Below are 17,138 nucleotides of genomic sequence, written 5' to 3' on the forward strand. Positions count from 1 at the left end.
TTATTTTCGTTGACTACTTTCCGAGTTGTGCGGCTTGAAAGTTACACTACCGCCAGCATCAGCATTACTCAAGATGTACCATGTGGTGGTTACTTAGTCGGATTTAATCTTGTGTGTGGGTGTGTGCATACGTGCATGCGTATGTGTATGGGGGAGGAAAAGGGGAGTCAAAGTTTTATGTACTCTGCTTTTGTTTATTAACTGGATTGATTATGTTTGATGATCAATCATGTTCAGATTGACTGTATGCATTTTCCCGTGCTTAGCATTATCCAGAATGAACGACGTGGACGTGACGAGAATTTCATCCCATTGGGGTGCTTGATTCACGTGAGTCCCCTTGCCTCTCACGTTTGGGGTGCTTGATTCACGTGAGTCCCCTTGCCTCTCACGTTTGGGGTGCTTGATTCACGTGAGTTCCCTTGCCTCTCACGTTCGGGAATGAATGAGTGTATGTTTTGTTAAGCGACTAAATGTTCAAAGTGAGCACCATTCTCTGCAATGCAAGCATCAACTCTATTTTGAAAATCATTTGTTGCTCGAAGAATTTCCTCGGCACGTAAGGATCGAATTGCTTCACTTATTCTACGAATCATATTATCCCTCGTAGTCGGACGTTCATGATAGACCAAGTTTTTTATCTTTCCCCAGAAATAATAATCAAGGACGGTGAGATCTGGTGATCGGGGTGGATAATTGATTGGACCGTATTTGCCTATCCACTTGTCGGGGAACATAGTATTTAATGCCGCACGAGCAACTCGCGATGTATGAGACGGACATGCATCTTGTTGGAACCACATGTTCAGGCGCAATTGCAGAGGAATATTTTCTAGTAAGACAAGAAGATCTGTCATTATCAAAGCGGAATATCTATCACCGTTTAGATTTTCGTCAAAGAAAACATGACCTATGATTTGACTTCCAATAATTCCACACCAAACATTGACTTTCCAAATGGTTTGATGATCTACTTCTCTCAACCAGAGGATTATTTTGTGCCCAATAACGAGAGTTCCAAGTATTAACAGATCCATCACTTTTAAGTGTACATTCGTCAGAAAATAAAATTTTCAAGTGGAAATCAAGTGGTTGCTGTCTTATAAAGTTGCAAAATACAAGTCTCTGTCTAATATCGTTATAATTCAACGCTTGATGAACAGACATTCTGTAAGGGTGAAATTTGTTATTTTTTAGAATGCGCCAAACACTGATTTTACTAACACCAGAATCTTGTTCTCGTCGTCTTAAAGAATCATAAGGGTTCAATTCTCGGGTCGATGCAAGAATTTCCACTGTTCTTTCATCCATAATCGGACGACGAATTTGTGTACCTTTGTTATGTTGAGGCTGAACGACACCTTTAATTTTGATTCGTTTAGCCAAACGTGAAAAAACATTTCGCGAGTGAGGAGTCCGATCAGGATAACGTTCCCGCCACAATCTTTCCGCTGCAATGAATATACCTCGACACTCACCTAAAATTAGCAGCATATCATATGCTTCTTCATTGGAATAGGACATGGCTAAATAAACCTAGACTAATAAAGAGGGTCGGATTTTTGTTGCGCGATTGATACTGATATGACGGTTATTGAAGACGTAGGTGACAAGTTTGAGAGAGTTATTGTCACTCGTGTTGAGTTGAGTCACAATAGCGTTGTGGTGAATACATCTCTACTACATCCTATGCAAATAACAATATGTATAAAATCACGAGTTAGACATCGTTACGCAGAAAGCCGCGCTCGTTATTGCTCGTGTGCTACCGTTAAAGTAATAATGTAATTACATAATATTATGACATACATATGTATGTGACTATCTACGGTCGCGACAGCTAACTTTCACGATTTTTCATGATCTGTTTTTGTTGGCCCGGCTCGCATGTTTACTTTCTTTGTGTCGGCTGCACGGCTTTCTGCGTAACGCGTGATTTTATATTGTTATTTACATGGTGTTGGCGGTAGTGTAACTTTCAAGCCGCACAACTCGGAAAGTAGTCAACGAAAATAAACTTTCTTGTAGTGTTTTGGAAAGGTCTTGACACCAGCTATTAGATTCTGGAATCAAAAATAGGGTGTTTCATTTAAAAAACTTAATGTGATTTTGATCTGACCTTGGCAACGCCATCCAAGGTCAAACTGATAAGATCATAGAATAGATCTTTCGGAACCCTACAACTTTCGTCTGAACATATTTTTGATTGGTCCTAATCCTGCGAAGAGAAAAGGGGTGTACGGGTGGTCTGAAACACCCTGTATATATATAGGAGAGACCGGGGCTATTCGTTAGACCTTTTTTTCTTTTGTGTCTCCTGAGTTCTATATTCATTAAAAAAAAAGAAATATGGGACGGTTTGAAAGGTTGAATCTTTCCCTTCACAATGCCGGTATAGATAGAACATGGAAGTGTACTTGCTTTGAAGTACATATAAAAATGTCGACCAATGCCAAAAATTACGAATAGCTCCAAGCCCGGGGTAATTTGTAATTAGTCCGGAAATATCCCGAAATTTTTGTGTTTCAAGTTGAAAGACTGTAAAAAAGCTGTTGTTAAGATTTTCTTTTATTTAAAAAAAGATATAGGTATACTACAAAAAATAAATGCAAACAGGCATACACGTTAGCATGTCTTTTTATGCCATCGGTGTGACAGATTTCCTAACCTCACAAGTGTCAATCTTTAACGCTTTATAACTTTTTACCTGCTTAAGAACGTCGATTTTATATTCATATTCATGTTCTATGTATTGAAATATACAATATTATCAAGTTTGAATTAAATCAATGAAAAACTTTACCTCAATGCTTAACTCTGCGTAGCGCAGACGTTCGTAACACAGCCAAAGCGTTAGGGTTACTCAACTTAGGTTAGGTTAGGTGCTGTAATCAGTATTAACGAATCGCCCCGGTGCTCAGTATAGCCCCAACATCAACTGTACGCATTATTGCGTTTATCGACAAAAATAGACATCACACAGCAAAAAGTAAACACGAAATATTTCAAATACATTCAACTGGACACGATACATTCAAAGTTTTCAAAAAAAATCTTATTATCTTATTTAAATTTCGAAGAAATGCTGACTATCAGAAATTACTTCGACTGTCGCAAAACACATTTTTCACTACTACAACATTAATATGACGCTATTACCAACAAAACTTTGTTAGCAACATCGTTACATTAGGACATATTTACAGTGTTTAAAGTAAATTTTTAATATGTACTCATAAAAAAGATATTTCCAATTATCGAATTACCCCGTCTAACGATTTGTCCCGGTCTCCTCTATATATATATATATATATATATAATTACGTTAGCACGCAATAAACAAAATTTACAAAATAATGGCCATAACCTCTATGAGCAGAGCTTTGAATGCATTTAATTTGATTCCATAGCCGAATGCTTTTCAGCAATCGTTCTCTCTGATATTTCATAGTCTCTCGATCTTCTAGATAAACTAAACCACCTTAGCAGTCATATTCAATCACTATTCAAATGGGGAATCCAAACATATCACGATATTTCGAATCGTCGTACATCGGATAACTCGAATGTCAAACATGAATCGCGTGTCGCAAAATGACGCTACTGAAAGCTATTCAAAATTTAAACATAATTTTAATGTAGTAGTTATATCTAATGCAATATAAATACTATTTAACATTTTATATAACAACAATGTAGATAAAATATAAAATCTGTTATATAAGTTTTGTTACGTTTGTAACGATGCGCATCCACAACTCCCCTAAGGCCACGAACCGCCCCCTATCCGGCCGAACACCCGCTGGACAGGCAAACAGGCGCTATGCGCTAATAAATGTTACATAGGGGAGACTCGGGCAAAAGGCATCACCCGGGCAAAAAGAAAACAACTTTTTTTCTATTAATGTCAGGAAGTTGGTAACACTGCCATTCGATAGTGCTGCGAATGCGGAATATTTTGCAACCATAAAACTTCCAACAGCTTGGCGTGAACGTTATTTATGTTACACAATGTGTTTATGTGCTATCATTGTTCGAGATTTACGTTTTTTAATGTTCGAATGATTTGAAGACTATAACTGCTACGAAAGTAAGTAATATATCAAAGTAAAGAAAATTTTGTCTAGTTTCAGAAAATACCAAAGTTATTTTGCATAAATTAATTAGTGATAGCATCATTATATAAGTAATGAAAGCATGTTGTTTTGGGCAAAAGGAATCGGGCAAAAGGAATCGCTAACACGTTACCTTAGCTTGCATTAATAGTGTACCTAGGCTATTGGTTTTCATTTTTAGATGGTTTTTTCATGGTTCTTGAAGCGTGTACGAGTTATACTGGCATACGTTTCTATGTATGCGATTTTTGCCAAGAATTGTAATAGATACCTTAATTTCGTAATTTTCCTAATCGTTCCTTTCAAAACTATGTTTAATTTTGTTACTTATTTTCAATATCTGTCAGATTAATAAAGTTTCTCACCTTTAAAGTCCGTTTTTTAATAATTTTTTGTAATTTTTTTAGGCGATTTCTTTTGCCCGAGTTGGAGATTCCTTTTGCCTGGGGTGTTTTAAAAAGTGTCTAAAAAAAGGTGTCGTCGTAAAAGTCATGTGAGGGTAGTTAAAATTAATTTTATGCAAAATTCAACGTCAGTTTCAGAAAGTAGAGACTTCAAGCTACATTTTAGTATAATTATTTTGCAAATTTGATAATTTGAACATAGAATTATAGCCATTTGAAAACAAACGATTCCTTTTGCCCGAGTCTTCCCTATACGCGCGTTCGAACAACTCAACGAACGCGCCGTTACCGTGCAAACTCCGAGCGCAAGCGCACTCAGCCGCACGCTCTTAGCGTTGGAGCGACAACGAGGCGTATGCGCGAGCGAAAGCGCGATACTCGACCGATCTCGGAGTAACGGGAATGCTGTATTCCGAGGAGAACCGAATTCCACCCGAGCATCTCCGACTCTCCAAGATCGGGGTATAAAAGGCGAGCGATCTCGTGAAAAGATCGACTCTTTCCTGATCCAGCTTCCGAGCCAGACCAAGGAAATCCGTGTGGTAGAGCTTTGACATCGCTGAGAGATCTCAATGATTTCCGATCTCGCTTTTCGTCAAACATCCGAGGAATCCGAGCGGTAGAGAGAACTCTGCCACCGTCGAGAGATCTCGATGATTCCGCCAAATCTCCGAGAGACCAGTTACCGCGGTGGAGCAAGCTCCGTCACGGCCGAGAGATCTCGGCACTGGTCACCTCTCGTTCCGTCTCAGAGTCCGCGGTGACGACTGCGTCCCAGAAGGTAGAGAGATCTTTCCCTACATCGAGAGATCTCGAAGCAACCGGCATCGGCGCGTTAACAAAAGCTTCCTACTAAGGAAATCCCGGATTTACCTGTCGCGACTCGCGAGACCAAATTCCGAGAAGCGCACCGGCGCACCGTCTACGCGACGTCCTAACCCGCGCGCACCGCGGGTCTCCCAGCCGTGGGCGTAAACACCGAGAAGGAATACGCGCCGTAGACGAACGAGTGTAACGGAGATACCGATACCGCGCCGTTTCTACTCACCGCGATTCTAGTGGAAATAAAACCTTGTATATAGCTACCGCCGCATTGTAAATACCGCGCTTTCTATATTCTCTGTATCATTTATATTCAGTTTGTAATAAATTCGCATTTATATACGCCCTTTCGATCTCAGGATTAATTAAACCGGCAACCTCCCTTCGAGCCCTGACTTCCCTGAGCTCATCCGTGCTCGGACAATCACAGGTTGTTACATGTTGCTGTTATTTCAATATTACAAGAAAATAAAAAAATGTAACAGTTGCATAAAATAGTTATATCGTACCCCAATAACATTTTTAATTGCCTTTACATGATTGTGAAATAACATCTGTTACCTCACGTGTTACTCCAATGTAATGTTGCAGCTATATTCTGTGTTTGCTGGGAAATTGAGAAGAAAAGTCTTTTACCATTTTTCACAATTTGCAATAGTTATCAAGATAAAAATTAGTAAAATCGGCGTATAAGTGCATATTTTTCTTACCTACTGTATGCGAAGACCACCTAGCGGTCGTCTAGCCAGGAGCAGGCAGCGTGGCAAAGAAACGAGCAGCTTAGAGTGATAGACATTGCTGTTTCCTCACCGCGCCGCCTGTCGCGGCTGTCGCTAGCTTGGCGACCAACAGGTGGTCCTCGCATGCGGTGGGTAGGAAAAGTACGCGTTTATTCGCCGACTTTACTCATTTTTGTCTCGGTAACTATTGCGAATATTGAAAAGTAGTAAAGGATTTTTTTCTCAGTTTAACTTGCTTTATCATCCACGAGAACATAAGTGAACTTTACCAAACACCCTGCGGGAATAGCGCGCGCGATGACACTAGGCGGCCGCGGGAGTCGCGTGATGCGGAGGTAGCGTGTACGAGAGCCGTGATGTAACTTTTCATATTCTGCGCTCAATATTAAATGTAAAATATCTGTTATGATTTTAGTGATTGAGATTTATGATAGCAACTTGTATACTGAATCACTGTGTGATCAAGAAATTAAAGTTTGAATATTATTTCTATACGGTTTTGAATTTTATTTGATTGGTCGCAAGGCGTTTCTGAATTTGATTCGTTATTACAGAATAAATTTAAGACGGATAGCGTGAAGAAAAAGGAAAAAGAAAAATTTTTATCCGCCAGACGTAACATACGGCAATAATATTTCTATGTAATTGTCAATAATATTTATACCCAGTAATATTCCCAGTAATTTCGTATAATATTTCTATGTAATGGTCAGTAATACCTTCGCAGTTTGGCAAACTTAAAAAGATATATAAAATCACATAATAAATATCATTACTAAGATCTATCTATGACCATCGTAGGAACTTTTATTAATAAATGCGAATTTTAATATAATCATTTCTATAACATAATATATTCTTCTCACAGTTTAATTACATATGTATATCTCAAACTTATTAATTGTACGATTGTATATATGATTATATTCTCAAACACAATACGTACATACATAATGTGGCACGCTATATAAACATACATTTTCTATACATTTAAATTTCTGACATTAACATTATTGTTAATTGTGTTAATGTAATGAGAAATTTAAATTTGCTTAAACCCTATATTCTATAGCATAGAATATTCCCACAATATTGCGGCAATTTTGCAATATTGCTGTAAAATTGCTGAAATGTTATATTTGACACAGTATGGAATAAAGTAAATTCTTGTATAACATAGAATACAATATAATATTTTAGTAATATTGCAGTAACATTGCAATATTTCATCAACATTGCAAACTTCCAACACTACTGCAAAAACGTTACAAAACAGCAGCAATTTCTGGGAAGTTCTATACCGCATGAGTTTTCCTATTAGCAAACAAATCTTAAAGAATAGCAAATAATATTGCTAATAATCTCAATGAGTGAGTTATTAAATTATTCTGCATACATCTGTACTTACAAATTATTCTGTTTTGTGCTTTTTACGGCAGTGACAGATATCAATAAGAAGCGTTCAAAATTGAATATGTAGAATTTTCAATATCAATCAAGATTTTTTTAATATACAAATACATATACTTCATTAAGGAATTGCAACTAATATTTTGGCACTGTTGTGTTACGCGAATGCGTTCCATAAATTATCTTGATATTTACTGCATACGATTGCTTCTTGTTCTTAGTACTCTTGATCTCTTTATTTATCTTCCACTCGATTGTCGTAATTCTTCTAGCTATAATACATATAATACCCACATAAATATAAATGTAAAATAAATATGTATGTGTGTGTACACACACACACACACAACGCGCGCACGCATGCACGCACGCACACACACACAGGATGGCCATAAAGTTCTGGGACGGTAAAATATCTCAAAAACTAAGCATTTTAGGAAAAAATGTTTCAGACAAAAGTTGTAGAGTTTCAAAAGCGCGCGCGCGCATGTGTGTGTGTGTGTGTGTGTGTGTGTGTGTGTGTGTGTGTTTGTATTATATATATAAATAAATAAAAGTATAAGTAATAATTATATAGTATCATATTCATACTACTTTAGATTATTTACCTCTTTTTCATCATCAACTTCATCCTCGTCATCTGAACCATGTATTGAAGCAGCTGGTGTCGTGTGCCGTGAAGATGATGGGGATGGTGGTTCACTAATTGGTCTAGGATAATTAAACCGGCCAATTCCACCCTCTGCATATTCCGATGCCAGTTCCGGGTAGACGGTGGTCAATGCTTTTACTCTCGCTTGACGATAATACTGTGGGGAAACATTGTACACGAAACATCCATTAGAAAACACAAAATAAGTAATTAAAAAAAGAATTTATATAGCATTGATTTTAATGTAAATTTCAGCAATATTGCAGCAACATTTCAGTGATATTGCAGCAAAATTGTAATATTGCAACATTGTTCAAATGCAATATTGTTGTTATATGGTGTCTGCTATGGGAATTTATTCCATATCATACAAAACAGAATATAAAATGTCAGCAATATTACAGCAACATTGCTTAAACATTCTATGTTATACGGTCAGCGGCAAAAAGTTGTACTTTCTTTCAATGAATTTGTATGTAGTCTGATTACCGAGTGATTGGTTCTTACCACAGAACTATAATAATATGGACACTGGCCGCCAGAAGACGTGACGAGAGAGAGCCAATTCGAAGGACCAACTCTCTTTGTCAGTAGAGTTAGAAAGTTTTAAAGCACATGGGATAGATATCAACATGGAAATAAGGAAGAAATTCAACTTTCAAGTAGGATGTACCGTGAATAATTTCGGCTGCTGACGCATGTGTAGAGAACGCTTAAAAAGAGGTGTAGCCCCTACCATCATACTGTCTCATGCACGTTTTCCGCTTATGGAATATGATAGTGTCCATTCTAGTATTATTATAGTTCAGTGATTCTTACTTATGGATCTAACCAGTTACGTTTATTCACTTTACGAGCAAGTTCTGAAACTCATTGAAACAAAAAGAATTGCAACCTTTTTACCGCTGACTGTATAAGACTATACGGAGACATGATTTGTCCTTACAATGCCAAGATTTCGCCAATCGAGGAGATCGCTAAGACGTTCTGTACGATTTCGTTGTATGATACGCTGACGACGGCTGAGTCGTGCAAAATCGAACATGTATTGAGCGAGCTGTTGAATGCTTGACTCTAAACCAATAAAACGCCTGTCAACAATGTAAATACCATAGCTCATTGGATCTGCTATGTGCTCCTGCATAAAGCACCCAAATCCTGATAAGTTAGTAGTAATACTAGGTATTCCCATAACTGTACACTCAGCTGGTGTGTAACCCCACGGTTCATAATACGAAGGAAAAACACCCAAATGGCATCCTCTAACAAATTCTTCGTAATCAAGACCAAATAGTGGATTTGTCGAAGATAAAAACTCTGGATGAAATACTATCTATAAATAATACATATATAAGCTTAATATTGATTGTATATGCTGTCCAAAAAGCTCGGATTCCCTCTTAAGAGTGGATTCTTTGGAACATTCTAAAGGAAAAATTCTAAAAATACAAAAATATTAACGGTATAATAGTTTTCAAATTATTCGCGATTAAAGTTTACACAGAGTAAACACAGAGCTGACATTTCGCGCGCTCAGCCATGGTGACATAATAAGGTACCACAAGAGTACCTCTTAACATTGAGGTTGTCATATACTACTGTGTCCAAAAAGTAAGACCAGTTTTCAACTTCAATCGCGCGGGTAAACCGCACATCATAAATATTTTTTTCTAAGTTAGCAACATTGTAATATCTGTGACAAATTTCATGTCAAAACATTCATTAGTTTTTGTTTTACGCTTGAATTTGTACGACGCTAAAAGTGCATTCAACGATTTTTACATTTACAAATTTTACAATTTTGTTTGCAGAATGAAATTTCGGGTGTAGAAACGTTCAGGATGTTGCAGAAAGCCTTCGAGGACCATGTTTTGCTGGAAAAGAATGTTCACAAGTATAAACAGTTCAAAGAAGATCGTGAAAGTGTTGAAGACAAAGAGCGTTCCGGACGACCATCAACCTCTACCGATGAACAACACGTCAAGAAAATCAAAAAACTTGTGCTTGCTAATCGTCGAATGACTGTTAAAAACCTTGCTGATGCTGTTGGCATTTTAAAAGGATTTGCCAATACCATTTTAAAAGATTTTTTGGCCTGAAACGTTTCTGGCTTTCTGTCTATTCCTGTACCGGACGTTCTCGGTTTTAACGCATTCCGGTACCGGGTGTCCTCGGCTTCCTGTTTATTACTGTACTGGGCATTCTCGGTTTATTGCACTCCTGTGCCGGGTGTTCTCGGCTTCGTGATACCGGGCGTTCTTGGTTTTCTCTGTACCAGGTGTACTCGGTATCCTGTTCCGTTGCTTACTCCCCGTTCCGTATTCTGAACCATAACCTTTTTTTTTTAACTACAATAAACGTTTCAATCCAAAATTTGGATCATCTTCAGTATAATTTTACAAAGAAATTGTTAATCCGCGGAGATTGGACAAATGTAGCGCAGATACAAATATTTAGCATGTCCAGAGATGAAAATGCCATGTAATTGAGTGCGCATATACGGTCCGAAACGTTTATTGTAGTTGTTAATGATTAATTGTCAATATATACTTTAAGTAGACACAAACATCCAGTGTCGGCTTTTATGGTATTTTTTTCTCTCCTTTTGATTTACGTCTTCAGAGAATTTTATCTATTATTAACTTTTTTTTAGTTTGATTTTAAAATAATAATTCCGACCAGGTCGACGACGTTCTTCCCTAGGAATTCCGTTTCCTCATCAGGGGATCAATCATGTAATTTCACGTGGAACTTCTCACGTTTCACTTTTCACTTTTCACTTTTCACGTTTCACTTTTCATTTTTCATTTTTCACTCATAGAGAGTTCACGTGAATCTTTTCACGCACAGCGATTATAGGCTTGTTTTCTATTCCTGCACTAGACTGCACTGGAACGTTCCTTCTTGCTTTCGCTAACTTTGAAACATCTATCTATTTTATTTTAAGTGTACACTTATTTAGAGAGTTCAGGAACAGAAAACAAACGGTATGTATGAATAATGCACGGAAATTTAGTTTGCGTTCCGAAATTCACCATTAGAGGCTCTGTCATTGCAACTATCAAGCGATCGTGAAAAAGGTTTCTATCTGCTTTTACAGTATAACTTTTACTGTAAAAATTTGGTTATATAAAAAAAATTGTAAAAAAAATATTCATAAATAAATAGCAATATTTCTTATATTGCATAAACTTAATTTACAAATATAATATATATTACATTTATTTTTAATGATCCGTATATTGTAACAACTATTTTATTATGTAGTAATCTAATACTCAAAATTACATTGTAATTTAATTCAAACATTGTTTTTCAAAATTAATTTTAATTAGTTTTTTATGTGTGCAAATTTTAAAGTAAATTAATTTCATTAGTCATTAAATTTAACTTTGTTTAATTAAAAAATATTGAATAATTTAGAATATGGACCTTGATCAAAACTGAATTCTCCGCTCACACATATATTTTCCAAATTTATAAGTTATAAACACTTACATGATAGATTAATATTCTATTTCACAAGTTTTCGCACCTTTCTTATATCATTGAGTATCAAAACGCGTTTAAAGTATATTTTTATCTAAATTTGCATTTGATGAAACCTCATTCTATATAATTATCAAAATATCAATTTGTCAAATATAAATATCAAACCTAATTACATCACAAAAGCATTATTTTTATTTATGTATGTATTACTTTATCCTATCAACGCAATGCAATACCAAAAAGGTTAACCTTTTCAATAATACGTCTTCAAACTGTTACCACACTGTTACCACACTTTCATTCTTATTTCAAAATACATACAATTTATTAATTCCCTAAATTTTCACCTTTTCGCCATCACGGCTGATGGCGAAAAAGTTCACGTGAAAAAGTTCATATTTCCGCTCATGAGTGAGTTACATGATTCCGTGGAATCGTACATGATCGTGCAGTTCACGTGAAACTTTTCACTTTTCACGTTTCCGCCCTAGGGAAAATGTTACATGATAGACCCCCAGACCTTCTCCAGGGACTTCTACGGATTCCGAGCGTTAGGGACTTTTCTCTATTCCGAGCGTTCCCCGTCATACTGAGCGCCCCTTTGTGTAGCGAGCGTAATTCCTACCCCTTTCTCAGGCGACCGTATATAGATATTATGTAGATTATAAAGTCCGTGTTTCTTTTCTAAGGTTCTTGTTCAAGCATTTTGTTGTAAGATTCCGACACCGCTTACGGTATAGATTTAAGTTTTACCTGCGAGTATAAAGCGTACCGGGGGACACGAGTCCCAAAGGTGTCACCTTCTTCTATTTTCTAAAAATTTTATGTCACGGAGTGTAGAGTTTAATTTTGTTAAAAATAAATAATCTTTTACTTTTCCTACAAGTCGGAGTTCTTTCTTTTCTCGAACCCCGGAACCGGCAAGCTAATCTGCGACTGCGAGAACTTGAACGTTATACAACATTAATTATGCATATGTAATGTACAAATGTTTCCTATAAAAATAATTTCTTAATAAAAATGTCACTGCGTATTTATATGACAACATCAGTGTCAAGAGGTACCACCCTTGTGGTACCTTGTCACCATGCCTGAGCACGCGAAATGTCAGCTGATTTGTAAACTATAAGCATGAATAATTTGAAAACCATCATATCCTAGACATTTTTGTATTAGAATTTTTCTTTTAGAATTTTCAAAAAAATCCGCTCTTAAGAGGGGATCCGAGCTTTTTGGGACACCCTGTATATTAATGTCAATACTTAATTTAAATAAAACCATATGCAATATATACAGGATAGTTATTAATGAATGTCCCCACTTTTTACCATAGAAGCACGCATTTGTAATTTCTAATATAATAATATGTTAGAAATACGTATCCGTTGGTAAATCATGCTCCTATGGTAACAAGTAGAAACATTCATTAATAATCACCCTGTATGTGTTTGTGTGCTACAAATCTCTGATAAAAAACTTTAATAAAATAATGATAAAATTTTGATAACGTTTTGTTTAACTTTATGGTCATATTGGAACATAGTCATAAAAATTTCATCAAAAATTCGTTAGTTTCAATAAAATGTTAATTTGTTATTATGTATTTGTCATTACAAAAATTTTTTATATTTTCAACAAAACTACAATTTATTTATTACAATTTCAACAAACCGTTGTTTTTACAATATAAACAATCTGCAATTTTTACTTATAATTTTATCAAAAATTACAATAAAGAACAATCGTAATTTTCGGCGAAATTGTCAAACACATATTTATTCAACCAAACTTTCAAACTTATGTCATAAGGTCATAGAAACATAATGGTAAAAGAATTTTTATTGGCAACTTTTGGGAAGGTATTTAAAAAAATTTTAAGTGACGCATTACGCAGCAGTATTAATATAACTTTGAATAGTGTTATCAAAATCATGTGAAGATCATCTTCAATTTCTGGTACCTCTCTTTTTTTCAATAAATATATCTATATTTTTTGTATGAAACTTTTATATGAAACTTTTTTTTTAAATGCCTATTTTTTGAAATTTACAAAGAGTGGTGCTACGCGAAGCTTGAAGGGAGTCGATGCAGAGGTGGGAACGACAATGAGACTTAGAGTTCCTAGATGTATAAAGTCCGGATACAAAATGTCAGGGACGAATACATAAGTGTTGTATGTGAACACCATGTGTATGTATGTTTGTTTATCACTGTTGTCCGATATATTCATTGTACGAAGTGTACATGGTGCGTTCCATAAGTAATGCGACCAATTTTTTCCTGACGCGACGATACACCGCAGCGTGTTCTAACCTGTTGGGAAAGGTGGAGGGGAGTGTTAGCTTCAAAATGCGCCCGGTCTCGGTCGCTTCCGAGCAGCAGGAGAGTCAGGACGTGCATTCCCGTGAACCGCGTTTGAGGTTAACGTAACACGGCGCGATGGATCGTACTGTGGAGCAACGTTACGCTATCAAATTCTGCGTTAAACTTGGAAAGTCCGCCACCGAAACGTTGCCATTAATTCAGCAGGCCTTTGGGAGTGATTGCTTGTCAAAATCACAAGTTTTCCGATGGCACAAGTCGTTCAAGGAGGGCCGAGAGGAAGTCACCGACGAACCCCGCATTGGACGTCCATCAACCTCCCGAATTGACGAAAATGTGACGCGTGTGCGTGATTGTTTAAATTTTGACAGACGGTTGAGCCTTCAATTGATAGCAGAAACTCTTAACATTACGAAAACAACAGTTTTTCGTATTGTAACCGACGATTTAAACATGAAAAAGGTGTGCGCCAAACTGGTCCCTAAAGTGTTGACCGACGAACAAAAGAACATGCGAGTGCTTCGATGCCAAGAACTCTTGGAAATGTGTGAAAATGATCCTAATTTTTTAAACTCAGTTATCACCGGTGATGAGTCGTGGATTTTTGAGTACGACCCGGAGACAAAAAGACAGAGTTCAGAGTGGCACACTCCATCGTCGCCCCGCCCCAAGAAGGCACGCATGAGCAAATCCAGAATCAAAACCATGCTCATTGTCTTCTTTGACGTCAGAGGCATTGTTCACCATGAATTCGTACCTACAGGGACCACTGTGAACGCAGCTTTCTACTTGGAAGTGCTAAAAAAATTGAAAAAAAGGGTCACACGTTGCTGAAGCGACATCAAGAACGCGTGGAAGCTGCATCATGACAACGCGCCAAGCCACAGCGCCTTCGTTGTCAACGATTTCCTGGCCAAGACCCACATCCCATTGGTTTCCCAGCCTCCCTACAGTCCCGACCTGGCACCCGCAGACTTTTTTTTGTTTCCTCGTTTAAAACAAGGCCTGAAAGGAAAACATTGGGGCACAATTACAAACATCCAGGCACATGTGACATCGGCTCTAAAGGACATCCCGGAGAAGGCCTTTCAGGATGCCTTCCAGGCCTGGAAGCATCGCCTCCAAAAATGTATCGATGCGGGAGGGTGCTATTTTGAAGATTTCTAACCATTGGTACAAATATATTCAATAAATAGTTTTTTATGAATTTGGTCGCATTACTTATGGAACGCACCATGTATGCTGCTACTGCGTTGGTTAAACAGGCGTTAGGTCGGTATTCATAGTCCATTCTTATTTCAAGACCGTCTTAAGTAATGTCTTAAGATACTAATACGGCTCTCCGATTAGTTGAGGTCATCTTAAAAAGATGATCTTAAATATAAGAATTGACTATGAATACCGGCCTTAGAATGTGTTGATTACTTCATGGTTTAATTATTTTTTATTTCTGATTGGTAACTTTCTATATCTTGTTAACTCTATGCTCGCGATATGCATGTGTAACACGCGCGTATTTTTGTCTTCTTTCTAATCCAACCTCTCTATACCAGAGAGAAACCTGAGAGGTGCCACGCCGGCCTTTTTCTTATAACGCTAAAATTCCCGGCGTACTAACGACGTATATCCATTTAGGCCGGAACATGAACTAAAATTACATCCATTTTGCGACACTGTCAATAAAAATGGTTCAAGTCTGTGCTAAAATCATGTAGTGGGGGTACCCCCAGCATAAGGAAGACAGCAAAGGTAATGGGACAGGTATGAGAAATAGGAAAGAAGAGATACGGGAAAGATTGGGGGAGGAGGTTATGGATATTTGATAAACTGATATGGACGGTGGTGGAATACGGGACGGAAATATGAGATTGAACAAAGAGAGGGGGTAGAGAAAACAAGCGAGAGATTTTTGAGGTGAGTGTTGGGGGTGGATAACAGAACTCCAGGATACAGTCAGGAAAGAAATGCAACGAAAAAAGAGGAGTGGGGCAGCGAGGAGAGCATGGAGCTTTAAGAGAAGATTAGAGGAGAGAAAAGGGGAGAAAACTGGTAAGGTTATGCTTAGAGGAAGTGAGAGGAAAAACGGGGAAGGGTAAGGATAATTCAGAATAGGAAAAAGAAAGAAGATTTTTGAGAAAAGAGGGATGAAAGTGAAGAGGGTGGGGAGAATGAGGAAGAATGAAGGAGGTATGTGGGAAGAGATAGAAAAGAGAAAAAAGAGGATGCAAGAGAAGGAGAGATGAGAAAAGATAAGAATATCAAGGTATAATAGGTAGTAAGGAGCGATAAAGAAAGGAAGGGTGACAATGTATTTGAGGAAAGGATAGGAAATAGATAGATGGAAGAGAACAGCGAGGTTTAGACTGAAAATGAAATGAGGGAAGGAAGATATTAGAAAAAGGAAGAGGGAAAAGAATGCTGGTTGTGTAAAGAAGAGAAACCTGGGAATACGGGAAAGATGTAAGAGCTGGTAAATGGCATGTTTCAAGATTTTGAATTTTTAAAGAGGGGGAAGGAGAAGAATGAATGAGAAGAGTAGAGAGAGAGAGAGAGTGGAGAAAGGAAGAGGGGGGAGTATGGGGAGAATGGGGAGGGGGAAGAGAATGAATGTGGAGAATAAAAGGAAAAATGTAAATGGAAACGGAAACGGAAGTCACGGCAGGCGAGGGATAAGAGAGAAAGGTAGAGAAAGTTAAAAAGAAGATAGGTATATGTGGGAATGAGAGAATGGGGTTGTATAAATGGGCAGGAGTGGAGGACGAATGTGGCGTGTGTGACGTTGCAATGCATAGAGTTGCGTTGCATTTCGTGGCAATAGGATAAGTTGCGGTACTAAAAGTGAAGTTGCGTTGCGGTACATTGCGTTGCATAGCAGTGCGAGGGGATACGTTGGATAGAGCGGCGATGCATTTTGTGCGTTAAACAAGAGATGTAAAATGTATAATTTATAAGCCTTGCGGGGAGAGAATAAATTATATATTAATAAGAACGATCTCAAGAAGAATGGCATTCGCCAAGATTATGTTAACAGTCAATCCTGTAAATTACTTGTACATACAAAATGCAAAAAATCTAAAAATGCACGGAAAGCGCTAAAGAATGCATTCAAAGACTCTTACGCATAGGTTTATTATAGGTTTATTACATAAATGAATCACTAATTAACTTAATAATTATCCAT

At 37.3% G+C, this 17,138-nt stretch overlaps 1 protein-coding gene across 1 annotated transcript in view; it reads right to left on the reverse strand.

Moving 5' to 3' along the window:
- Window positions 1–6,988: 6,988 nt before the first annotated feature.
- Window positions 6,989–17,138, reverse strand: part of LOC105206087 (glycogen [starch] synthase) — a 52,519-nt gene continuing 42,369 nt past the window's right edge. Inside the window, exons 10-12 of the mRNA XM_026138074.2 lie at window positions 9,090–9,476; window positions 8,100–8,300; window positions 6,989–7,763 (exon numbers count right to left, since the gene is read on the reverse strand). Coding sequence (XP_025993859.1) covers window positions 7,731–7,763; window positions 8,100–8,300; window positions 9,090–9,476 — 621 coding nt within the window. The 3' untranslated portion in view covers window positions 6,989–7,730. The remainder of the gene's footprint in view (window positions 7,764–8,099; window positions 8,301–9,089; window positions 9,477–17,138) is intronic.

Source organism: Solenopsis invicta, chromosome 14 (assembly GCF_016802725.1).
Source record: "Solenopsis invicta isolate M01_SB chromosome 14, UNIL_Sinv_3.0, whole genome shotgun sequence".
NCBI lineage: Eukaryota > Metazoa > Arthropoda > Insecta > Hymenoptera > Formicidae > Solenopsis > Solenopsis invicta.